This window comes from Taudactylus pleione, unplaced genomic scaffold, assembly GCF_031769625.1.
Source record: "Taudactylus pleione unplaced genomic scaffold, aTauple2 ptg000216l, whole genome shotgun sequence".
Lineage (NCBI taxonomy): Eukaryota > Metazoa > Chordata > Amphibia > Anura > Myobatrachidae > Taudactylus > Taudactylus pleione.
In genome coordinates, this window is record NW_028284618.1 from 8,415,559 (window position 1) to 8,442,458 (window position 26,900).

Consider the following 26,900-nt stretch of genomic DNA (forward strand, 5'->3'; position numbering starts at 1 on the left):
ATTTTCTCTGTGAACTGTGCATGCGCAGTAGGCTCCGGGCACTCTAGTGCCCGGAATCTACTGCTGTTGTCAGTTCGCTGACAGCAGCCAGGGAGAGAGAAGGGGGCCACCGGATGGTGAGTGAACACGGGCTCCCTCCTCTCTTAATACACCCCTGGGGGGCACTAACAAAAATCGCCACTGGAGGAGGGCTGCTGGGCATGCCCAGCCACAGCAGCACCTCCTCCCATGGACCTATGGAGTCCAGTAGCCTGGGCCTGTCTGCATGGAGACAAATGGTGGTGGGGGCACCAATGCTCTTGCTGGCACAGGGCACTAAAATGTCTAGTTACAGCTCTGTGGTAGAAGATTGCAGTGGGTGAGGGGTGAGGATGAGGATGTTGCTGGCTGCTGCTGTGATCTGATTGGTGCTGTGCTTGGAGAGGGATGCTGGGTCAAAGGCGGAACTAGCAATGGTGCTAGGGGGCACCACCCAAATTCTTGCCTAGGGCATCAAACAGGTTAGGGTCGGTTCTGTCAACAGGGGCTGTAAGAGAACTGGAGATGAGGGAGGCGCCTACTACTTTTAGTAGGTGGTATTGCAGCTTTAAAGAATAAAAAAGTATATGTATAGTACCGAACTGTAGCAATGAAAATGCTTTGTATTCCATTGTATAATGCTGGGTGTACTGTTTAGTAACTGGACAAGTTGTATTTCCTTTCATACTACAGCCACTAAAATGTTTTACTGATTGTTTCTTCTGTTACAGATCGCCACTGATGCTGTGGAAAACATCCGCACTGTTGTTTCTCTAACACGAGAGAGGAAGTTTGAGGCCATGTATGATGAAAAATTAGTATTGCCCTACAGGTAAGAGAGCCTATACAGTGTGCTTCTGTACCTGTGCTCTTACCTGCGAAGATGCACATCAATAACATTATTACCACAGGGACTACTACTACTATATAACAGGGAGACTGGTACAGAGGTGGACAGTAAAGGCACCGCTGTTGCCTCTTTATACGAAGCGGCTGTGCTAAAATATGCAAAAGCCGCAGGAGGCGTCTTGTGTTAAAACTAAAGACACCCACTGCCGGCTTCTGTGATCTGGTGCCTGCTTACGAATACGCAGCATCCAATCCACTGCGTAGGGGCACCGAATGAGGGGGTATCGGGTACTAATTACCCGGGCTTGTTGGAGGGGCCCGGCGGGGGCCTGGGTCCGATGCTGCCCCTCCTCCCTCTTACCTGTTGGCAGCCCAGGACACGCTGCTGTGTGCTGGGCTGCAGTGGGAGCAGGGAGACTGAGCAGCAGCAGGGGGAGAGCGAGTGCACTGCTCGCACCCGCCCCTGGATTTGGACCAGGCTGAGGGGCTCACAGCGCCGCCCTCAAATAGGTTTTTTCTTTAATAAGGAGGCATGGCCATGCCTCCTGTGATTAGTCCATGCCCCTTTCCTCTGGGCCCTGGCTGGCTCTATACGGCCCCAGGCCCACCAAGAGCCGTGGCGGGCCTCGGTGATAGGGGGCGTGGCCTAATCGCGGGAGGCGTGGCCATGCCCCCTTGCCGAGAAAAAAAAAAAGATTTGCAGCGAAGCGGCGCTGCACGCTGGGGAGGGGGGCGCTCTGAGCCCCCTCAGCCCGGCGCAAAGCCAGGGGGGGCGCGATCATTGTGATCGCTCCCCCGCAGAGGCATAGGAGACTGCTGTGGCTGCTGCTCAGCAGCCACGAGAAGTCTCCAACTGCAGCTCAGCACACGCTGTGTGCTGAGCTGCTGTGAGGGGGGGAGCGGCGACGGACCCGGGCCCCTCGGGAAAATCTGTACCCGCTCCCCCCCCTCTTGGCGCCCCTGTATGGCCCTGCCACTGCGTAAACATCGATGGCCAATCAGACATCTGAGTAACCCTCGGGTTACTCAGGATGTCCAGCTAAACAATGGAGCTGGGGTCAGTGAGGATTGTGACCAAGGACGCAGCCACTGGCTTCAGCACGCCCAGTAAATGGGCTCGTCCCACCCCCATTTTTTCTGTAATGGTCCCAATCGCTGCCCCCAAACGCTAGCAGCATGTCACCAGCATGTCACCAGATCTGCACATGTGACTCCTGCGCATATCATGCTGCAGCTTTCGGGGCACTGCGATCGATGTTGCAGAACCAGATCTGCACATGTGACTCCTGCGCATATCATGCTGCAGCTTTAGGGGCACTGCGATCGACGTTGCAGAACCAGATCTGCACATGTGACTCCTGCTCATATCATGCTGCAGCTTTAGGGGCACTGTGATTGACGTTGCAGAACCAGATCTGCACATGTGGTTCCTGCACATATCATGCTGCAGCTTTCAGGCCTCTGCGATCGACGTTACAGAACCAGATCTGCACATGCGGCTCCTGCTCTTATCATGCTGCAGCTTTCGGGGAACTGCGATCGACGTTACAGAACCAGATCTGCACATGCGGCTCCTGCTCTTATCATGCTGCAGGTTTCGGGGTACTGCGATCGACGTTACAGAACCAGATCTGCACATGCGGTTCCTGCACTTATTATGCTGTGGCTTTCGGGGCTCTGCGATCGACGTTGCAGAACCAGATCTGCACATGTGACTCCTGCGCATATCATGCTGCAGCTTTCGGGGCACTGCGATCGACGTTGCAGAACCAGATCTGCACATGTGACTCCTGTTCATATCATGCTGCAGCTTTCGTGGCACTGCAATCGACGTTATAGAACCAGATCTGCACATGCGGCTCCTGCGCATATCATGCTGCAGCTTTCGGGGCACTGCTATCGACGTTACAGAACCAGATCTGCACATGCGGCTCCTGCGCATATCATGCTGCAGCTTTCGGGGCACTGCGATCAACGTTACAGAACCAGATCTGCACATGCAGCTCTTGCGCATATCATGCTGCAGCTTTTGGGGCACTGCGATCGACGTTACAGAACCAGATCTGCACTTGCGGCTCCTGCGCAAATCATGCTGCAGCTTTCGGGGCACTGCTATCGACGTTACAGAACCAGATCTGCACATGCGGCTCCTGCGCATATCATGCTGCAGCTTTCGGGGCTCTGCGATCGACGTTACAGAACCAGATCTGCACATGCAGCTCCTGCGCATATCATGCTGCAGCTTTCGGAGCACTGCGATCGACGTTACAGAACCAGATCTGCACATGCAGCTCCTGCGCATATCATGCTGCAGCTTTCGGGGCACTGCGATCGACGTTACAGAACCAGATCTGCACATGCGGCTCCTGCGCATATCATGCTGCAGCTTTCGGAGCACTGCGATCGACGTTACAGAACCAGATCTGCACATGCAGCTCCTGCGCATATCATGCTGCAGCTTTCGGAGCACTGCGATCGACGTTACAGAACCAGATCTGCACATGCAGCTCCTGCGCATATCATGCTGCAGCTTTCGGGGCACTGCGATCGACGTTACAGAACCAGATCTGCACATGCAGCTCCTGCGCATATCATGCTGCAGCTTTCGGGGCTCTGCGATCGACGTTACAGAACCAGATCTGCACATGCAGCTCCTGCGCATATCATGCTGCAGCTTTCGGAGCACTGCGATCGACGTTACAGAACCAGATCTGCACATGCAGCTCCTGCGCATATCATGCTGCAGCTTTCGGGGCACTGCGATCGACGTTACAGAACCAGATCTGCACATGCGGCTCCTGCGCATATCATGCTGCAGCTTTCGGTGCACTGCGATCGACGTTACAGAACCAGATCTGCACATGTGGTTCCTGCACATATCATGCTGCAGCTTTCGGAGCACTGCGATCGACGTTACAGAACCAGATCTGCACATGCAGCTCCTGCGCATATCATGCTGCAGCTTTCGGAGCACTGCGATCGACGTTACAGAACCAGATCTGCACCTGCGGCTCCTGCGCATATCATGCTGCAGCTTTCGGGGCACTGCGATCGACATTGCAGAACCAGATCTGCACTTGCGGCTCCTGCGCTTACGCAGATAGAAATATCCCAAAAGTGCAATTCTGAATCAGGCCCATGGTTGGATAGTAAATATAGATTTATTTTCTTTATCTCTAGGAATTCCATTAAGAAAGCGCACATCCACGGACTGACTTATGGGCTGTCTCAAGCCATCATGTTCTTCGCCTATGCCGGGTGTTTCCGGTTCGGTGCATGGCTGGTAGTAAATGGACACATGACTATGGAGAATGTATTCCTGTAAGTAAGGACCCTTTCAATGGCATTTTACAATAGAACAACAACTATGTTATATATGCAGATTACTTTATAGTTCCACCTAGGTAGACGCTATGACTGTGTTCTCATGGCTGCCGACAGCTCTGCCGGGCCCCGGTACTGGGAGAGGGCATCCTTACGAAAAAAAAATATAACGGGGAGGTGCTGTAATTACTCAACCTGACAGCACATCACGCAGGGAGAGAAAGAACTGACCGCTGCAGCAGTAGCCTCTCTCCCAAGCCCAGCGCACAGCGAGACAGCAGCGTGTGCAGGGGGAAAGGAGGCCACAGGATGGGTAAAAAATACCCGCTCCCCCCATCTCCCTCAGGGCCCCTCTGTGTTCTACTACTGTGTTATTTTTGCCATATACCCAACTGTTATTTTTTTGGATTGTGTTTATAAGCTCAGGAGTAAGCTGTGGTTGTTCCTCACCTTCCGAAGTGGGCAGTGTTCATTGTAGGGCTCATTCACACGTTTGCCTTCACATGTGTCTTATGGAATGTATTTTACCATAAATAGTAATTAACTGCCAGGCAGGAGTATAATTTTAAACTTTTAGTTACCTCACTTTGGGGCAGATGTACAAATTGGTGAGTGGTAAACTACCAGCCGCTCAACTCCTAACGGTCATACTACAGGCTGTGTTTGAAAAATGACAGGACCTGATTGGTTGGTAGTTTATCACTCTCCAATTTATCACTTTCCAGAGCTTAGTACATCTGCCCTATAAATCTCTCCAGAGAATACCACAAACCACACTAGGGAAAGCAAGGGATGTAGTTATGTTACTGGCATCCGGAATGCCGGCCACCAGAACCCCGGCGTTTAAAGCCCGATTTGGGAGTAAAGATAGGTGTCGAAATACTCACGCCTATCTTTAGTCCACTGCCGAAATCCTGACAGCCAGCATCCTAAACTAAGGTAAGAGGGGACAGGTTAGCGTTAGCTGCGGGGGAGGCAGTAGGGTTAGGTTTAGGGACCCCCGGCGGAGATTTGGGTTAGACAACCCCCGGGGAGGGTTAGGGTTAGGCTAGGGAAAGGGGAGGGTTAGGGTTAGGCACCACCGGGGGAGGTTAGGGTTAGGCACCCCCTGGGAGGGTTAGGCTTAGGGTGCGGGAAGGGGGGGTTAGGCACCACTAGGGAAAGGTTAGGGCACCACTAAGGGAGGGTTAGGGTACTTACCAGCCCCAGTCGGGATGTGGAACCTTCGGTCTTCCAGTGTCGGTATTTCATTTCGGCGGCTAATCAGCTGCCGGCATTACGTGCCATTTCTGATAGCAAGCGGATAGAAGGCAGTGGATACAGTGAGGGACCGAGGCTGTAACTGTCAAATGAATACAGTGGGGAAGATGTATCTAACCTTGGAGAGAGAGAGACTGTGGAGAAGTTGCCCATATAAACCAACCAGCTTCTAACTGACATTTTATAGACTGTGTTAGATAAATGATAGCTAGAAGGTGACTGGTTGCTATGGACAATGTCTCCACTTTACCTCTCTCCAAGGTTTGATACATCTCCCCCAGGGGAAGATGTACTAAGTTCTAAAAAGTGATACATTGGAATGTGATAAACTACCAACCAATCAGCTCCTAACTGTAATTTTTCAAATACAGCCTGTAACATGACAGTTAGGAGCTGAGTGGCTGGTAGTTTATCACTTTCCAGAGCTTAGTACATCTCCCCCACAGTGAGTTAAGTGGAGTTATAAGTATGTTGTTTAAAGTTAACTGCAGCTAAACTGCATTATTACAGTGGCTGCCCCATCCCCTCATTTGCAGAACCAAGGTAGTAAAATAACAGGGAACACTCACTTCAGCACGATTGATCCTAGAATGCTGTAATAAGAAGTGTTACTGTGATACCCCGAAATTGGGGGTCATAATTGTTAAAACAGTCTCTGCCAAGTAAAGTGAAGTGATGAATGTTACCCAAAAATGTAAATAAATGTATATTATTAAAGAAGATTGTTCTCAGATAAAGTAGTCAATGGGTACATGTGTGCCTGTGCTGCCCCTATAGAAGGAAGAAGATGGTGCCATCCATTCAGAAAGGCCCTGCAGTATTAGGGGAAGCACGAGCACAGGATTCTACCAAGGAGTCTGAGACAGGGGAGAGGTACCCCCGTTAGTCGCCCCGGTGATAGGTTGAGAAGTCAGCGCGTGAGGACAGGTGGAGCAGTAGCTTGGACTCTAGGGAGAGAGCAGGGAAAAGTCCAGGATGTGTGTCGGCTGGCAGTTGGTCCCAGGAGCAGCGGCCGCAAACTGTTCCCCTCCCTGTTGCGCTGTGGGGACTGGAGAGAGAGGAACGGTCGGCAGGTCCCTGAGGTAGCGGTAGCTGAAGAGAGCTCCGGTGCTCTGTTTACCTGATATAACCGGAGGACAGGAGCAGCGATCCGGAGACAAGGAAAGTCGTGGCTGTGGTCCAGAGACATTGCGGCGCAGAAGGGAACTGACGGCAGGAAGTGGAAGCCTGTCACGAAGAAGGCGCGGCTGAGGCGGAGTCAGTGGGATCAGCATATAGACGGAGGCGAGTCTGTCCTGGGTCCTCTGGAGGCTGTGTTGGGCACTGCAGGGAACCAGGAGGTCACGGTGGTAAGAGACTTATTACACACCACCAGCCCCGCAGATAACCATTAACAGTGGCCCAATAGCCCCATCAGAGCAGGGCACAGCAGAGATCTTCCCCATCAGTAGCAAAGAGAGACGCCCCTAACAAGCATCTATTAACAGCACCAAGTAATCTCTTGTCACATTGTACCCCAAAGCATCGGCCTTATACTGATAAGTTGGATAAGCAGGGAAGTCAGTGTAAAGAAAAGGGCAGGACTCATACAGATTGAGCCATAAAAAACCCGTTGAGACTCCAAGGAAAGCCTCAGCGGTGTCCACACTTGTAATAAAGGGGACAGCCAGCCGTTCATGTGGCTGGGTAAAAAGCAACAAGTTGCAACATCAGTAACAGTAATACAACGACCTGGATGGTTGCCAAATTGTTGATGCATTGTCTAGTTTCAGAGACTGTTATCCAGGATTAATAAAGAGGGACATTTGCAACAGGAATAAATTCAGCTTGAGCAATTTAACCTACTCAGAGTGGAGAGATCTCCATTAGTGACAGTTTAAAGTCGGTGCTAGCATCCAATAACCCGGCAACGTAGTGTACACCAACAGGACTTTAAGTATATATGAGCTCATGAACTATTAAGGAGTCTGGCCAAAAAGTCTTGGGAAAGTAGTTAGTATATAAACTAGTTAAATAGAGACTGTTATTTCTTTATCATTACTGTATGATAAATACACTGGGGGTAATGATTACAGGTATGTAGTTAAAATGTTGCTTAAAGTGAATCGCATGCATTAATCTTTTGACAACAGCAGGAGGAGAAGAATATTAGTTGACAGCAAGGAGACTGTGGACCTCATTCTGAGTCGGTCGAAGCGGTCGTACGGGAAAAGGGGCCGGATATGCAAATGATTCCCTCGCAAGTTGCGTCCCTAAGTTCGGATCGGTAGCTGGCCGACCAAGGGGAGGAAGCGTCCGGAATTCAAAAATATACGCCCCCTTCTCGTACGCATTGCACGTCATCTCTGGCCATATAAGGATTAATCGAGACCATCGGAACTGGTCGTAGAGCTTAAGGTTGACCATACCCTCTCTTAAGCTCTACGATCATGTCAGTGTAAAAACCTCCCATGTCGCATGTGCCATGACGCTACTTTGTTAATTATGCACTCCCATAAACCGTATGCACGCCCATAAAACGCCATTTGCATAGTTAGGCACGCCTGCGCCCGGATCTCCACTCCCCCGTTTTCAAGCACCTTCCCCTGTTACCACCCACAAACGCCTCCATCTGTCACTCAAACTACCGACCTGGCTGTGTTCAACGAGAGAGAAATTTCTGACCGTAGCGGCTAGTTTGCGCACGTGCATTGCGAACATTACGCATGCGCAGTATAGCGAACATCGGTGGCGTACGACCATGCGGCCGCTTTGACAGACTCTGAATGAGGTCCTGTGTTCCTGAACAATAAAATATAATTTGTTGTGTTATTCTTATGAATTGTAATAGAAATTGAACCTGTAATTTTCATAGTAAAAGTGCCAATTGACATGATATGATCTCTTTATTGTAATAAAATACCTAATATAGTTGTCCAAAGTCAGTCTACTTACCTCTTTACCTCTCTGTACCAAAAAAGAACCAAGAAACCCCATTCTTATGTATACCCAGTTTAGGGGTATTACATTACAGCATGAGATAGGGTACGTTCTTTCACGGCCGGCTCCAGGTGGAGCAGCACCCTGTGCCAGTAATCTTTGCGTTTAAGACGTGAACACCCAAAAAGGGGATGTCTCATAATATCTATAGACCACACCCAATGTCATTTGGGGACGTGCCCGTATGCATGCTTCCAATTTTATGTCATTCTGGGGGTGGGCTCAGCACTCCGTCAGCAGCTGGGCTGCCCCCAGCTGCCTCACTGCACTGAATGGATGCCATGCGCGCGCCATCCATTTAGCTTTACCAGCACCGCTGCTGCGGTGGTGCGTGTCCCCAACCTCCCGACTGGCGGCAGGATACTTTTGGCTTGTGTGTGGAACAGCGGGACAGTGCCTAAAAAACGGGACTGTCCCGCTGAAATGGGGATGGTTGGGAGGACTGCACCTTCTATGAGGTGGCGCCCCTGTTCGAGGCACTGGTCGAACCCCCCAAGAGCCGGCCCTGCGTTCCTTGGAACCCATGGGGTCTCTGAACTGGAGCAAAATGATTCTGTTAGTTGGGTAACAGATGATGATGGATACAAAATTTAGATACTGTATCATTACTCTTTATTATTTTTTGAGAGAACAAATGAAAAAGGCTTTGAAAGAACAATGGCCAACAGACTTTGAACAAGCCCTTTACTTATGGATATTTATGTCATATTTAAATATACTGAGCCCCTTGTACACTTATGGAATAACTTTAAGGCAAAGAGGTGTATTTAGTAAAAAGTAAAACAAAAATATTGTCTTCGTATTTATATGAAATCTAATGCTGGAACAGCCCATGTGTTACAGGACTGTCTCGGCGAGGAGATAACAGCCGTTTTTCGGATTTGCAACATGTAACCATGGCGTCATACATTAATCTAGATTAATTGTCTCTTATCTGATTGTTAACTTTGGGCCTGATTCAGAGCCGCTCGTAAGCAGCAGTACGCTCATTCCGAGCGATGTTCGCACTTCTGCGCATGCGTACGGTTTATAATACGCATGCGCAAACCAGTCAGTGCGGCCGAAAATCGTTTGTTCGCTATATAGCGAATGCCTGCTACTTTGAGTGACAGGATGAGGCGTTTGTGGGTGGTAACAGGGGAAGGTGCTTGAAAACGGGGAGTGGAGATCAGAACGCAGGCGTGCTTAAAGGTCAAAACGGGTGTTTTATGGGTGTGCATAATTAATACAGCAGCGTCACTGACCACGTCACTGGGTTATTTTATAGTCAGAACTGCTCGCAAATTTGTGGTAGGAAAAACCAACCACAAGAATAGCGAGCAGCTCATACGCTGGTCGATGTACTCGATTAATCTAATAAATAGCGGACATGACGTAGGATGCGAGCGGCCAGGGGGCGTAGTTATCCAAAAAACGACCGCAAGTTTTGTTCGCTCGTTCAGACATAGAGGCGTGAACAGACCGCAAAGAGCGAACGGTTCATTTGAATAGCCACCCCTTTTTTCTGAACGACCGTCCGCAAATAGCGTCCGGCTCTGAATCAGGCCCTTTGTCCCTTGCTGTTTACAATCTATACTATGCTATTTTAGGACTAATAGTAACTTACATGTTTCTTTTATGATTCCATTTTATAAATTGTATCATATTTCTATAGACTTCAATAAATGAAATGCTGTATGCTGTAGTCTCTTTCTTTGATCCTTACTAACATCACTACTCTCAGCATCGCAGTGCAGACAGTTAATTTTGCTGTTTTGTTTTACTTATTTCTAATGTGCTGAGGTTTGATAGTAAAATAATACATGTGGCATCTCCCATTCAAGGAAATCTATTACCTCCTTAGGGTGTTCTCAGCCGTTGTATTCGGGGCAATGGCTTTGGGTGAGGCCAGTTCCTTCACTCCCGACTACGCCAAAGCAAAGATGTCAGCGGCTCATATATTCAGCCTGCTGGAGAAGGAGCCTCTCATAGACAGTTACAGCACCGATGGTCAGACGCCTGTAAGTAGATACTGTATTTTGTAACAGTTTGACACATTTGTTGGAATACAATAAGCCCCATAATGCGTTGGGTGCAATAAATAAGTATGGTTTTATAAACTAGCGTTTTCCAAACTCATTCCTCAGGGAACAAAAACAGTGCATGTTTTCCAGGTCTCCTCACAGAATCACAAGTTGAAATAACTATCTCCACCTGTGGTTCTTTTAAAGTGTGTCAGCCAGTAATGAATACACCTGTGTAGCAACTAGGAGAAATGGAAACCATGCACAGTTAGTGCTCCCTGAGGAAGGAGTTTGACAACGCTGCTATAATCCATAAACCATTATTTATATTATTACACTCTTTTTGAAACATCCTTTGTTCCTCATAAGGGATAGTCACTTTCACATCATCATTATTGTTTATTTCTAAAAAATAAACTCTACAGTGACAGACGGTCAGTAACTAACTATCACGCCAAATATCACTGCGCAGTGTCGTAACGGTTTTCATTAGATTTTATTATTAGTGAATGTGTTGTTAGTTTTCTTGTTTTATGTTGAGTGATGATGATGGTCCTCTTTAACACATATGCTCTTTTTCTTATTTTTGAGCTTTTGTAAAATGATTACTTGATGCTAAAATAATTGCTAATCATATACCCTCAGGCATCTGTTGGCAGACACTGGAGAAGACCATGGGGGTATAGATGGGGTGCAGGGAGGCTAAGCACTTTAGGAACTCAGACTTTTTTCTTTAACCCTGATGGCTGCCTTTGGAGCCTCAATCTAGATCAGGGGTGCAGAACCTTTTCTTGTCCTAGGGCTGCATTGGGAGATCACACTCATTGAAGGGGCCACAATAAAACTTTACTTGCATAAGCATCGGAAATACATACAAATTATTGGTAAAAAGCATTGGTAAAAAAAAGCCCCATATAGGGACCAAAGTGTGTGCAGTGCTGCAAAGCAGGATGTGTGGCCTTTCCATGTGTGGCCTTTCCACATTCCCCTCTCTCCCATTGCAACACATTGCCTTACCTCTGTAGCAACATCATCCCATCCCCATAGCAACACATCCTCCTGCACTGCCACTGTACTCTCTCCATTTGGCTCCCTCTACTGTAGGGTCAGTGGTGCTATCAAACAGATGCAATCCTGAAGCTCTTACAAAATAACTGCACTAGACCAAAGGTTGCTGAGGGATAGAGTTTGATCCAGTCTTGGGACGGAGGTAACCTAGCCCTTCAACAAACCACCGCTATACTGCAGAAGCACACAGCTCAGCATTACTCTACTTGCTGGTGAATACACCATGGATGTGCAATTAAGTAGTGTCTGGAAAGGCAGTATATCGGACTTCCCGCCCGGAGGCTAACCCCACTTGGCCATACGGTCTACCTGAATAAGGAACTGCTAAGTAGATTGTATCCCACTGCTTACAACTGGGAGTTACATCCCTGCTTGCTATCATCGGCATATGGGTGAGATCTTCCATCTACAGATACTATTGTTCTGAAGTATCGAGATTGGAACTTTGACAGCATTCTCCCTGAGTGTTTTAATGAGCTCTCCACACTTTTATTACTGCTAGAATATCTGTGGACTATCCGAATTAGTGTGGTTATTTGCGACATAATTTCCACCGAATATCGTTGGATGCATTTTTTTAAATGTTTTTGGATACATATTTCTTTTTACTATTGAATTTGATACTATATAGTTTTCATATTGTCTGTGTATTATCTGCTATTTGAATTGATGGTGCTTTTTAGAGCACAATAGCTATTTTATTGTTTGTAATAAGATACATTCTGTTTTCTTACTTTATTTACTGCCTAGGAATACATTTTGTGATTTATATTTTAAGTATTGTATAATAAATCTACAAAATTCTCAACGGCGCTCCATCTTCATGATGAGATTGCTTGGGGATGGGACCCAACACAGAATGCATTTATGTTTCATATACACCTTATACACACCTAATGCAGGTCATTTTATACAATATTCTTAATAATTGTGTGCATCAAACAAAGTTTGTGTACATACATGAAATTCATTTATGTTATATGTACAGCTTATACAAAGAGCCTGAAGGTAATTGTAAACAATATTTTTTATTATTTTGCGCCTTAAACAAAGTTTGTGTACATTGAACCATCAGAAACCAAAGGTGTCACTATATCAGTCATGCTCCAAAAATTCCATATTTAGGAATATTCCGTATTTCGTAATATTTGGATATGGGAGACTCAACCTGTATTAGGGGGAGATGTACTAAGCTCTGAAAAGTGATAAAGTGCAGAGTGGTAAACGAGCAGCCACTCAGCAACCAACTGTCATGTTACAGGCTGTGTTTGAAAAATGTAATTTGGGAGCTGATTGGCTGATGGTTCATCACTCTCCACTTTATCACTTTTCAGAGCTTAGTACATCTGGCCCTTAAGGAGAAGTATAAAAAATGTGAGAAAAAGTGATATGTGAATAAAGAGTCATGCTTGGTCCATTGTCTTTGATAATAAATGTATTATTATGGAAAGTTAAGCTCTGTCAGCTGCAGGAATGCACTAACTGTCTTTATTGCCTGCAGTCAGAGTGTGATGGAAACGTCATGTTCCGGGGGGTTCAGTTCAATTATCCGACAAGACCGGATGTGCAGGTGCTTCAGGGACTGGACATCAGTGTGAGGAAAGGTGAAACCCTGGCGCTAGTGGGCAGCAGCGGATGTGGGAAAAGTACCACTGTCCAGCTCCTGGAGAGATTCTACGACCCACAAGATGGAGGAGTGGTAAATATTTATCTCTACATTTATAATCCATACTATCCCAGGTGCAGTTATAAGTAGACACTAGTAAGTCTGGACGTTACTGGGCCTTGTATGCATAGTTTTTGGGGTCCATAGTTCTCACAAGCTACTACGGTATTTGTGATATTATTAATATCATATCCTTCTGTGGTGTAACCTAAAGCCACACTCAGGAGCGTAAAGCACTGATTATGTCATTTCCAGGAGTGTTACCCGCTCATTATAAAGGAGCCCACATATTTTATTGTTCATAGGTTCCCCTATTGAGAACTAGGCTATTTGGAGTTTATAGTTTTTCCTTTCCTCATACATTGTAGTGGGGAACTGAACAAATACCCATCTTGTTAGTAGCCTGTGTGGGCTGGAAACTTCTATCATTCAGTTTGCAAACATTGTGGTCAATTCAGAGTTGCATGTACAGTATCTCAGCCGCAATTGCACTTAAACTGAATGCGGATAGGCGCCCGTATTCCCAGTTGGACACGTCTGTGTGACTTAACTGCCCATAACCATGTGCTTCTTGAAATTGGCATCATCATTATCAGGATGTTCTTGAACCAACTGTTTCCATTGAGGTCAGAGAGTATTCTTACCCCTGCCAGCTAGTATCACCGGCGAGCTGAGCATCACAGTCGCCCCAGCAACCGTTTATTGGTACATTTGGGCAAAAAAAAGATTTTCTATTGACGCTGCGGTCCTGTTTCAGAGGTGGATACAGCCATGGAAGAGACTGTGGGCCTGATTCAGACCCGCTCGCGAGCGCATTGTGCGAGCGCACGCAAACAGTGTGCGCCTCTGAATCAGGCCCTGTGTCTTTTGATGGTTGCCTGTCTGTGGCTTTATACAAACGGTACTGCAATGCCCTTCCCTGGTGTACATCGGTGTGCACGAACGTGCAAGGACTGAGTCGCCCACTTTGAGCATCTGTAGACACTGTAATACCGCCTGGTGCGTCTTTAGACACAACCATTGGTCGCACCTTAAAAACCTGCGCCAGTCCTATGGCAGGTGCAATCAGAGTTGTGCTATAGAAGGAGAAGAAAGACAGATGTGAATAAAGGGGGTAGTACAGCTTTCCCCTTGGCCGAATAATAATAATAATTTTAATCTTTAACATATATAGCCTGTTAGGATATTAATAGACCATATTTATTAGTCTAATGGTGCGTACACACTGGGCGATAAAGTGGACGATTGATTGATAACGATATTGTTATCGTTCAGTCATCCACTTTATCGTCCATTTTTAAGCCCAAAAAGATGAACGATAACGACGCCGCGCGTTCCCGCGGGTCGTTCGTCATTATCGTTCATCGGGCTGACATGCAGGCCAACCTGACGATCTCGTCAGGTTGCTGCATGTCGGGGAATGGGGGAGAGAGCCCGGCGCTGAACGATATCGTTAATAATATCGTTCAGCGGCTGTGCTCAATATCATGAGCGACATTGAGCACAGCCTGCCGAGGACAACACTACACGATATCGCTCAGGGAGCATATCGTGTAGTGTGTACCCACCATTAGCCTAACTCCTTCATCTTCACACTTCACACCCCCCAGTAAAATCTGCCACCGCACACCACCCCCAGTGAGCCCAGTCCCATTATTCGCTACTTAGTAGCAGTATACTGTAGTAGATGGTCGCAGATATTGCAGCAGATGAACAGATAGGCCGGCCCCTAAGTAGGTGTGTACAAGTAGTGGCTTCTTCCTATTGGAAGCTCTTAGTGCTCTTAGTCCCAGCAGGAGGAAACTCCTCCCCCTAGGACTGCTAGTCCGGTGTACGATTATCAGCACTAAGAGCTTCTAGCAGGAAGCCCACACTGCTAACCGCTGGGCTTACAGTGTTTCTAGGGGCTGCAGGAGTGAGGAGGGCTGCATGGGAATCTTAATGATGACGTCACTCAGACTGACATCAGATTTATCCCGCCGCCAGCATGCCCATTAAGTTGTGCGCATGCGCAAACACACTAAAACAACTTCTAGGCATGGTCCCTAATAAGCTTTTTTAGTGCGACTTCGCATGCCCAAAAACCGGATTCACACAGACCTTTATTCAATAGACGCAGCCTTTTCCAAACCAGTAACCAGCTGGACCTGTGCTGCTGCCCCTTCCCTCCCCCGCTTACTCCCCCTGTGCGTATACAAATAACGCCAGCGGATGGGAGGAGGGTGGGGTTTTATGGACCCGGCCAGTCACGGTGGTAAGTATTCTTCAGGCAGGGTGCTGCCAGTAACCACTTCAGCCAAGGCCCAGTTTGAGTCTATAACCCCCCCCCCCCCCCCCTCTTGGAGGACAGGAGCAAAATACTGTACGGTTTGTGCAGTGACTGCTCACGTTTCCTCCACTTACATTAAATTCTGCAAGGAGCCCCAGATTCTGTACAGGAACGTTATTTGCACTTCATAATTTTACCAGCCAGAGTAGGAGGCTAGAGGGGAAGGGGAGGAGAGGGCACAGGTAGTGCAGCCTGTATCTATGGCTTTGTCTCTTTAAGGCTAACAGGAACCATGCTGCCCAACCTGCAAACATGCTGGCACAGATAATTTGCCCCCTGCCAGTGCACTGTACAAATTCTCAATGCAGCCTGTTAGCTAGACACTGAAAGCAGCTGGACATCAACTATATTCCCCTCCCTTCATTTAATCTATAGTATGATTTACCATTAAACAACAATGGAGAAGATCACAGGGTCACCTGGACGCAGTGGGAAGGCCCATAATTATGTCCATTATTATGCAAAGAACCTCTTTGATGCTATTTAGCAGTTATATTATTAGGTTCAGCATGGTTAGAGTGTGCACTTGCATTTGTCTCTTTATGCTTGCAGCACTACAAGTCTCAGCAGGTAGCACCTCACATTGGGCCTTATTCAGACCCGGTTGCGAGCGCTGAGCGCTCGCAACCGGGTCAATGTTTGCCCACTGGGCATGCGCACGTCGGAGCCGGCTCCAACGTGCGTATGCGCGAGACCCGGCTAGCAACGGGCGCTCCGTCGCTACGGGTCTCACACCAAAGGGGGCGAGCTGTCGATGGTGATTGACAGCTCACCCCGTTTGGGAGGCGGGCAGGGGGGGGTGGCCGGCCAAACGGAGGCGTTGCCGGCGGAACGCTTGCTGTTTGGGGGCGGCCCCACTGACATCAGCAATGATCAGAGCAGGGAGCTCCATGGGGCTTGCGCTTGCCGAGACCCAACCTTAGGGTATCATCACAAGCCCCGATGGTCTTGACCATCGCGACCATCACCCTGGTCGGTCGCTAAGTTGTGGGTGGTAACCCACAGCTTAGCTAGCGACCAGGAGGCCGCACTAGATGATACTCTATTGTACCGATGTTTTCGCAGTCTTGCTAAACATTCCGGATGTGTGTAAGGTAAAAGTGGGCGTTCTTATGCAGTGCTGCGGCGGCATAGCGATGGCAATGGATTAGCATACTATCGCAGTTGAACTGCGTGTGTAATCGCTATTGCATTCGCAGTTGCGTTCCGTAGTGAATCAAACCCACAGTGCAAAGAGTTGAGCTGCACGATACACTTAAAAATCTGGTGTACTTTCAACTCTGCAGCAGCCAGCCTATTTATGTATAAAATGCTAATGGAAAACATAACAAGTCCTTTGTAACTCTCATACTTGCTGGGGTCTTTCAAAGTTTAAACAATGCAAGCCATGTACTGTATGTAATTATTTTGCAAGGTAATTCGGTCACTGTGTTCTATTTTACTCTATGGATCAGCATAAGTAATACAGAAACTCCTTATATTTATATTTGCAAAAAAACTATTAATATAAGACTCTTTGTCAAGATTGTAAAATATTGTGTGACCTAATGATTTGTTGAAATTTAAAAAAAAAAAAACAGTAAAAGGTTTTTGGCCTTTTTTTTTTTTTTTTTTTCTAAAGAGCGTGTATCATTTAAAAATCATTAGTGCATTGTAATGACATTAGAAAAATAATACATTTCCGTGTGATATATTGGCAAGAGGAATGCTCACTGCACAGTTTCAAGATGATATATTTTTTTGGGTAGCAATGACAGAATAATGACTTGTTGTCTGAACTGTTTCAATATTGGGTTTTCTTTCCTTGAAAGTTAATCTGATTGTTACAGTCTTGCAGAATTCTATTTTTGCACTTTGCACTTATTCATTATACTGACAGCTTATTTTAATTGTTTTTAATAAATGAACTATGCAAACAACCATAACTCATAAATTGAGGATTATTTTGGCATGCTACAAAATAAAAGTGATGTCAACCATATCAAAATCCTATTTAAAGACAGAACGTTTACTGAACAAAAGTGTCAGGGGCCATATTTTTCTAAATTATATGCGGGATATTAAGGATCCCTGGGATGTATCTAGCAGCCCCCATGCTAAAATTTCTAATTTACTAAGCTCTGAAAAGCATTCTAGACCTTGGCTACAGTAGCTAACACTATCTTTAGAGGGGGTTGGGTATGGGTATACTGACAGCGGCATCACAACAGTCAGAATCCCGACACCAGTAGCTAAGTACTGCTAAAGCTAACCTCTACCCCTCCCCTAACCCTCCCTCTCTGGTGCCTGAACCTAACCTTCCCCGGCTAGTGCCTAAACCTAAACTCCCCCTCCCCACGCCCTAAACCTAACACTCCCCCCTTAGTGCCTAGCCCTAACCCTCCTCCTAGTGCCTAACCCTAAACCTAACCCTCCCCTAACCCCCTATACTTACCTTAGGGATGCCAGCAGTCGGGATACTGGACCCGGGATTCCGGCACTGGTATTCAGATCATCGGCATCCTGCACGCCGGGAAGCTGACTATGGGCCTGATTCAGAGCCGCTCGTAAGCGGCCGTTCGTTCGCTCCGAGCGATGTTTGACCAACTGCGCATGCGTACGGATCGTTATACGCATACGCGAACCAGTCAGTGCAGTCGAAATTCATGTGCTCGCAAAATAGCGAATGCCTGATAATTTGAGTGACAGAAAGAGGCGTATGTGGGTGGTAACAGGGGAAGGTGCTTGAAAACGGGGAGTGGAGATCCGATCGCAGGCGTGCTTAAAGGTCAGAACGGGCGTTTTATGGGTGTGCATAATTAAAACAACAGTGTCATTGACCACGTCACTGGGTTATTTTATAACCAGAACTGCTCGCAAAATTGTGGTAGCAAAAACCAACCACAAGAATAGCGAGCAGTTCATACCCTGGTCGATGTACTCGATTAATCTAATAAATAGCGGACATGACGTAGGATACGAGCGGCCAGGGGGCGTAGTTTCCCAAAAAACGACTGCAAGTTTTGTTCGCTCGTTCAGACCTAGAGGCGTCAACAGACCGCAAAGAGCGAACGGTTCATTTGAATAGCCACCCCTATTTTTAGGACGAGCGAGCGCTAATTGCGTCCGGCTCTGAATCAGCCCTATATCCCCTTTAGAGGGTGTTGACCATTATAGCCTATGGCTTACTTTCCGCACAATTTATTTTATGTATTGGCACATGCATGGTGTGATGATGACACATGCACAGTAGCGCAGTGGCCACCAAACCAGGTAGTAAAGTGATCTCATTAGCGACCACATTACTTCTGATACATTGCAGGGACCTTATCCTGTCAGAGACCCTGTCCCTGCATGTGTTTTGTAATAAAAGCTGTCAATCCTTAATTTCTTATTGCAGTGATAAGCGGCGATTAGAAATGATAATTATCAGGGTCAAAAATCTGATAATAAATATACTCCTCATTCCTTTAACATACAGATGTGTCCTCATAGATTGAGAGGCCACATTTCTAAGCGTCAATTTAAGTTTTTTGGGCAATTTTTCATCGGTTTTGCAAATCGACCATTTATTAAAGGCAAAACCTACGAAGAACCATCAAAATGTCTGACTTTAGAACATCGGACCAACAATCGATTTTTTTTTTGCCTAGACAAGAATAGAAGCCACAGATTTACTAATGGTTAGTTTTAAAACCGACCGTAAAACGAGGCAAACCTGCCCAACAATAGACCTGTCTGTGGCAGGCAAGTTAGGTTTTAAAGGATAGAAATAGTAAAAAAAAAAAAATTTTTTTTAAAATGTGTGCTTTCACTCCACCCCCCAAATCAATAACCAGCCTTGGACCTCTAAGCCTGGTCTGGTATTGGCAAATAGGGGGGGAAAATGGTGTGGGGTTCTCCCTATTTTCCAATAACCAGCACCAGGCTAAATCATCTGGGAGGATCAAGCCATAGCAGAGAAACAGACAGTGTGAGGTCCCCCTGTCATAATGTTAACCAGACCCAAACTGGTCAACCCAGGGCTGGAATCCCTCAGAGAACTGGGACCCCCCAAAAATGGGTTGTCCCCCTTGGAGACCCAGGTCTTGGTGGGTGTAAGGTTAATCGTTAAAAAACAATTTTATTAACTATTTATTGACACGCAGTCTACAACTCCCAGAAAGCCAGCCCTGGTATGATGGCACTTGTAGAACCACAACATTTTGGACCAGCTGGCGCTAGTAGTCTTCCTATAAAAAAATAGTAAAATAAAGACAATAGACACACACCAAATATGATTTACAGGGCAAGTTGGGGACATTTACACCAGCTAATGGAAAGAGTTGATTGGAGCTGGGGTCAACCTTGGAAAGTATAAGGAGTGTAGTTGCAAACCAAATTGATATTCTGTTACGTAGAGTAAGTTTATATAAAAAAGAAATTATGTTAGAAAAGTATGCATTAGTTGTGTGGTTAATGCCTGGCAGGAGAGCACACTGTCAGTTCCAATAACCGGGTGAGCAACTTGCAATTCACCCCTTGTTTTCAGAGTCATGTAGAAAATAGGTACCCGTCTGTGGTTGTAACCATGGAAACCCTGGACATTAACACAGCTTCCTGTTTTTAAGATACATGTGAGTGTTAACATAAAAACAGTGAACATGGTTTTAAAACAGACACATTATAATGTATTACCTGCATAACAGCTTCCATCAGCTATTACAGCCAAGCCTCTTCCTGACTACTTTACTGATATACTGTATTTTTCATACACAGTTTTTTTTTCACAATATTTGTCTGTGGGTCTATGCTAGTTGTGTTTCTGTACTTACACTGTGGATACAATGTGGATAGTGAGAGGCGATATGCCAAAAAATACGGATTCACTGGGAAACCGGGAACAATTGTCCATTTGGGATGTAGCAGATAATGGGGTCTATGTTAAGCCTTGGAGAGAGAGAAAGTGGATGGAGAAAAAGTACCACCAATCAGCTCCTAATTTTTCAAACACAGCCTGTAACATGGCAGTTAGGAGCTGATTGGTTGGTACTTTATCTCGATCCACTTTATCTCTCTCCAAGGCTTAGTACATAGACTCCAATGGGCCTTGGACACACAGCTTAGAACTGGGCAGGATTTCTCAATGATCAATTTTAAATTTGTAAGTGTTTTAGGTGGATTACACAGGTCTTGAATTCATTTAGCCAAGAAAAATGACCATAATATGGAAGCAGCAGTATGTTATTATTATTATTATTATTATTATTATTGTGTTTAACCTGTGTGTGTCCTCCTCCTAGACTGTAGACGGCTGTGATGTGAAGAGCGTGAACATCCAGTGGCTCCGAGCACAGATGGGTATCGTGTCCCAGGAGCCCATGTTGTTTGACTGCAGCATAGCGGAGAACATTGCCTATGGGGATAACAGCAGGAAGGTGCCACAAGAAGAGATAGAAAGAGCAGCCATAGCGGCCAATATCCAGAGCTTCATTGAATCACTCCCGGATGTAAGTCTCTGCTCTGTGCCTGCAATGTATCATCGTACTGGTAGAATATATGTCCTCTGTAATGAATGAATGCTACATGCTTGTAAGGGGGCATTTTTAGACTGCAGGGGGCCCATGTGCATATGTCCATAATATATATTTACAATGATGTCAATGGAATAATGGCACGGGGCAGGGTGTGTGTTATTGGTCCCTCTGGACCTGGGAGCCCGAGAGCACCACACACCCTGTACCCATTATAGATATACTGGTTACATTATTACACAACATTCTAACCCCTAAAGCAGATTATGGTAACTTGTCTCCCTAGCTATGGTGAATCTGCAAATTCCATCATGGGGAAGCCGCGGCATACTAGGGCTCGCAGACCCACAACAGCTGGAGAGACACAAGTTGCCGTATATCTACCATAAAAGTGAACCCTCAAATGAAAAATATGTTGTTCTACTTACATTTAAGAAACTGATTGGTTGCTTTGCTCAGCTTCTCCACTGTATCTCTCTCCAAGGCTTGGTACATCTCCCCCTGGGAGTGTAGAGAGGCTCCTGTGTTCCAACATGATGTAGATGAGAACTAAGACTGCACTTTGTACTGCCAGAAGGCAATATATCATTTCTATTAGGCTTAATACAGAGCGCCCCTTTACAGAGCAGGCTGTTACAGTATTCACATGTGTTCAATGTATATACAATGTATTCAGACCTGTATTCAGATGTACATCATGTACATTGTATTCATCCCTCCCTGCGATGCCTTTTCTCTCTGACAGAAATATAATACCTGTGTTGGAGATAAGGGCACCCAGCTCTCCGGGGGTCAGAAGCAGCGGATCGCCATAGCCCGAGCTCTCGTGCGTGAGCCCAAAATCCTCCTTCTGGATGAAGCCACATCTGCTCTGGATACAGAGAGCGAGAAGGTGATGAGATAGAAAGTTGCAGTTATTCCCTTTCTTTTATCATACTTAAACAGAACATAGGGCCTGATTCAGAGCCGCTCGTAAGCGGCCGCTCGTTCGTTCCGAGCGATGTTTGCCCAACTGCGCATGCGTACGGATCGTAATACGCATGCACGAACCAGTCAGTGCGGCCGAAAATCGTTTGTTCGCTAAATAGCGAATGCCTGCTAATTTGAGTGACAGGAGGAGGCGTATGTGGGTGGTAACAGGGGAAGGTGCTTGAAAACGGGGAGTGGAGATCAGAACGCAGGCGTGCTTAAAGGTCAAAACGGGCGTTTTATGGGTATGCATAATTAATACAGCAGCGTCATTGACCACGTCACTGGGTTATTTTATAGTCAGAACTGCTTGCAAGATTGTGGTAGGAAAAACCAACCACAAGAATAGCGAGCAGTTCATACGCTGGTCGATGTACTCGATTAATCTAATAAATAGTGGACATGACGTAGGATGCGAGCGGCCAGGGGGCGTAGTTAGCCAAAAAACGACCGCAAGTTTTGTTCGCTCGTTCAGACATAGAGGCGTGAACAGACTGCAAAGAGCGAACGGTTCATTTGAATAGCCACCCCTTTTTTTCTGAACGAACAACCGCAAATAGCGTCCGACTCTGAATGAGGTCCATAGAACTGTTTCAGGTACTTGCGACAGCGGTTAATTCCAGCTTCACCAAAGCTTGCAGCGCAGTGATAACTGGTTACTATCAAGAACACAACTCATAGTAACTAAGGAGCTCATTTAGAATTGGGGTATGTCTTTTTTTTTTTGCATGACATACACCTTTGTGAGGTGGACGTGCACACAGAATGCATTTATATTGCATATAGCTTTTTGTTTAGTTGACTTGTGTTTTCTTATGCCTGGACAGGCAGAATTAGGGCGTGGAGGGGTGAACAAGCGCAGTCTAGTACAGTAAATGTGTGGACGTGCGTGTGGAAGATCTGTCCCAGAGAGGGCAACCATGTCCGAGGGGAGTGGGTTTGGGGTGCTACCACGATTGTGTCATATGGCTCCGCCCCCTTTTAATCTAACAGTGGAGGACGGGGCTGCGATGATGAGATTCAATGCAAATTGCATCATTACAGCTACAGGCCACCTTTCGGGAAGTGGGTGGCATTGGGAGACTGGGTGAGCCCCCTGAAAATTAGGATTCTCCCGGACATTCCGGGAGAGTTGGCAATCAGCGGGGCTGCAGCGCAGTTCAAAATTCAAATAGGAGAACCACACCAACTGTCACCCCAAACGCTGCCAAACGTCACCGGCCGGGACTCGCTGGCAGTTGGTGTGACTCCCCTATATGAATTTTGGACTGTGCTGCAGCCCCACCTCTGGAGCCTCCACTGGTTGGCACACATCTATCACAAGCACTTCTTATTGGCTGCTTGTCAGGTGACCTCTCCAGCTGATCACACAGCTACTGTTTAATATATGGAGTCACCTAACTGACATTTCCTATTGAACTATCGTAGGAAAGAAGTTTGTTTTTAAATGATGGAATTTAATTCAGTTTTAATATTTATTTGTATTTCATTACATTTTATATTGAAAATTTTGCTTTTGCATTTATTAATACTAAAGACACTCTTCTATCTTATGTATGTGACACTTCATTATAGTATTATATTGTGCAACTTTAACATTTTACTACTGCAGTACCTTTGTTAAGAGTAGACACATCTTTATGTTACCGCCACACTACTGTGGGTGTAAGTATGCATGGTCTGCCATATGCCTGGTGCAAATGCTAAGATTTTAAACCTGAATGCATCTTCAAGATACATCTGAATGACCATATTCACATAAAAATTATTTTTCTTGTGCGCATTTTTTCCTTTGGACATGGGTCTATTTACTAAGCAGTGTTAGGAGACAGAGTGAAAAGTGATAAGGTACCAGCCAATCAGCTCCCAACTGTAATCTCACAGGCTGTGTTTGAAAAATGACAGTTGGGAGCTGATTGGCTGGCACCTTATCACTTTTCACTCTGTCTCCTAACACTGCTTAGTAAATAGACCCCTTAGAGCACAAATATGTCCACTTCTAAATGAGCCCCTAAGGGTGATTTTTAAATACTAGAATTGTGCAATTGCATTGATCTATATGGGAAGCCCATGAATAAGTGCATCGATGTGGCACTGACTGCGGGTATTGACTACGTTTGCTCCAAGTGGGTGCAACTGGGCAGATCAAGATGCTCTTATTGGATTTAGACACATGCAAAAATTAAATTTTGGGGATGATTCTGAGTTGCAAGTAAAAAAAAATCAATTAACTTTGTACCTAGAGACAGGGGCGTATCTATAATGGGTGCAGGGTGTGCAGTGCACACGGGCCTCCCAAATCCCGCGTCGGGTCTCCCAGCGCTGTTCAAACACCGGAAAATGTCAGTCGTGGTCATTTTTCCGGCGTTTTGCACATGCGTTGTGAGGAGATCTCCAGGAAAATGGCGGCTGCGCCAGTTCCCTGGCGATCTGTGCATGCGCAATAGTCCCTGGACACACCCTAGTGCCCAGAGTCTATTGATTCTGCGGTGGCCGGCCAGCCGCATCAGTCGACTGCCGGCCACCGGAGTGAGAGGAGGGGGCCTGTGACGGGTGATGCACACGGACCTCCTCCTCTCTAAAGACGCCCCTGCCTAGAGAAACCCTGCTGCAATGCAAGGGGTTAAAATACATGTATTATTTTTGCATGTAGAGTAAATACTGGCTGCTTTTGCATGTAACCCACAAATGCTGGACAGCTTTATTTGTACAATGCGATTTAGATTTGAGCTAGGACACTCCCATTTCCCATCTAAATCTCCCTGCACATCAGTGTAACATGGTTTTACCGAGGTGCAAAGTCACCCTGCCACAATGTACTAGAGACTGATTCAGACAAAAAAAAAAAAGTCAGAAAAAAGTTGTTACCCTCAAGTGATGAAATAATTCTCTGGTCATAAAGAAGCCGTGGGCCTGATTCTGAGATGTACGCTATTCCGATATTTACGCAGCTGAGCGATGCTGCTTGTAGTGAGGATTACCTCTCAAAGTGATTGACAGTCGGGGACCATTTGGCGGAGGTAACGGGGAGTGTTATCTTCAAACGCAGGCACGTCGCAACCATTTCGGGGAGTGTCACATCCTCCATCTGCAATACCGTACGCATTAAACATGGGTCCGGCGCTTCGTCTCCCGCGGCCGATTCTGCGTATTTGTACGCACTTGCTCCGATCTGTGAAGCTGCCAGTGGGCATCTCAAAACTTTTCCAGCTAACTACAGCATTAGCGTATTTTTACACAGCAGGTGCGTGAGAGATCGCAGCTGCAAATGCATTAGCGTCCATCCCTGGATCAGGCCCTGTAGATGTCCATACCAGAGTACGCTGTCATAAGCCTTTGCTCTGTACCCATACAGGTTGTACAAGAAGCTCTGGATAAAGCACGGGAAGGCCGCACGTGTATTGTGATTGCCCACCGCCTGTCTACCATTCAGAACGCAGATAAAATAGCTGTTATACAGAATGGGAGAGTTGTAGAACAGGGGACACATCAACAGCTGCTGCAACAGAAAGGCGTCTATCACTCGCTGGTCACAATACAGCTGGGACCCACATGACGTGGAGACATGGCCAGGCGTTACACTCCCTGACGTATCAGAGGATGGATTATAGAATTTGGATTGTAGAATTGTGAAGCCAAAGACCAGTTATTTGGACTTATTCCTGTATCGGGCAAACAGGACCAAGCAAAGTACAGATATCTGACTATTCCTCCAACATGAGATGCTTCCTATTAGCTGCCATAATATTATATTGGTTATGTGAATGCTTATATCTTTTGGGCACATATGTTGTCCTCTAATCTGGATATTGTTGAGAGGTGTCCCAAGTCCCCAAAGTTTCCTAATTTAGGAATGTTTTTGATTGGATGAAACAAGGAAAAGGAGTTGGGAACATTGGGGTATACAAATGTAAACTTGTACTAATTACTCTCTCTTTACATTTCAGTTCATAAATAGTTATAATCTCAATAATAAGTCTTTTATATCCATACAATAAATATTATACCCACTTATCTCTTAATGGAATTGCTACTTATATACAGTACACAAATACACAGACATGCGCACACAATACCACCAATCATATAGTATAAAGTGTATAATGTTTGATCCAAGATAAAAGGCTTTTCTGAGACAATAACTTATTTGCCTCCATTATGTTCTGTTTTGTGCATTAATGTTAATTTTTTGCGCGCAAGAAGATGATCTCCGTTCCCTTTTATACACTACATGGGCAAAAGTAGGAGGACATCCCTTCTAAGTCGATGAGTTTGGCCACTTCACCCCCACCCATCACTAACAGGTGCATAAAAGCTAGCACACAGCCTGGCAGTCTCAGTAGTCTAACATATCAGTAGAATGGGTCTTACTAAAGAGCTCAATGACTTTCAACGTGGCACTGTCATAGGATGCCACCTTTCCTATATGTCTATTAGAACTCTGCCATTAGACTCTGGAGCAGTGGAAATGTATCCTCTGGGGTTCATTACTGTATACGAGGTTATTATAGAGAATTGTGTGCTAACTTTGTGGCAACAGTATGACAGAAGCCCTTTCCTCTTACAGCATGACAATGCACCATGCACAGAGTGTGATCCATCAAAAAATGGTTTACTAAGTTTGGTGTGGAAGGACTTGTCTGGTCTGCTCAGCGCTCTGTCCTCAGCTCCATGGAACACCTTTGACTGAATTGGAGCACCATATGAGCCAGACCATATCACTCAGCATCAGTGGTCAAACTCGCCAATGGCTCGTGGCTGAACTGAGGCATTTTCCAAAATGTAATAGAACACGTTCTAATGGTGGCAGCTGTTATAGCAGTAAGGGTGAACTACTCTATGTCCATTGTTTTAGAATGAGATGTTCAAAAAGGAGACATTTGGTCCCATGTTCACTTTTTCCATGTAGTGTAGGTCCAAAAGGGGTAATGTTCATCTACATT

General features: G+C 46.1%; 1 protein-coding gene across 1 annotated transcript in view; it reads left to right on the forward strand.

Moving 5' to 3' along the window:
- LOC148517484 (ATP-dependent translocase ABCB1-like) overlaps positions 1 to 26,020 on the forward strand; it is a 121,354-nt gene extending 95,334 nt beyond the window's left edge. Inside the window, exons 22-28 of the mRNA XM_088478661.1 lie at positions 750 to 850; positions 4,048 to 4,188; positions 10,274 to 10,430; positions 13,003 to 13,200; positions 20,758 to 20,964; positions 21,734 to 21,880; positions 25,313 to 26,020. Of these exons, the coding sequence (XP_088334787.1) occupies positions 750 to 850; positions 4,048 to 4,188; positions 10,274 to 10,430; positions 13,003 to 13,200; positions 20,758 to 20,964; positions 21,734 to 21,880; positions 25,313 to 25,513 (1,152 nt within the window). The 3' untranslated portion in view covers positions 25,514 to 26,020. The remainder of the gene's footprint in view (positions 1 to 749; positions 851 to 4,047; positions 4,189 to 10,273; positions 10,431 to 13,002; positions 13,201 to 20,757; positions 20,965 to 21,733; positions 21,881 to 25,312) is intronic.
- Positions 26,021 to 26,900: the final 880 nt, after the last annotated feature.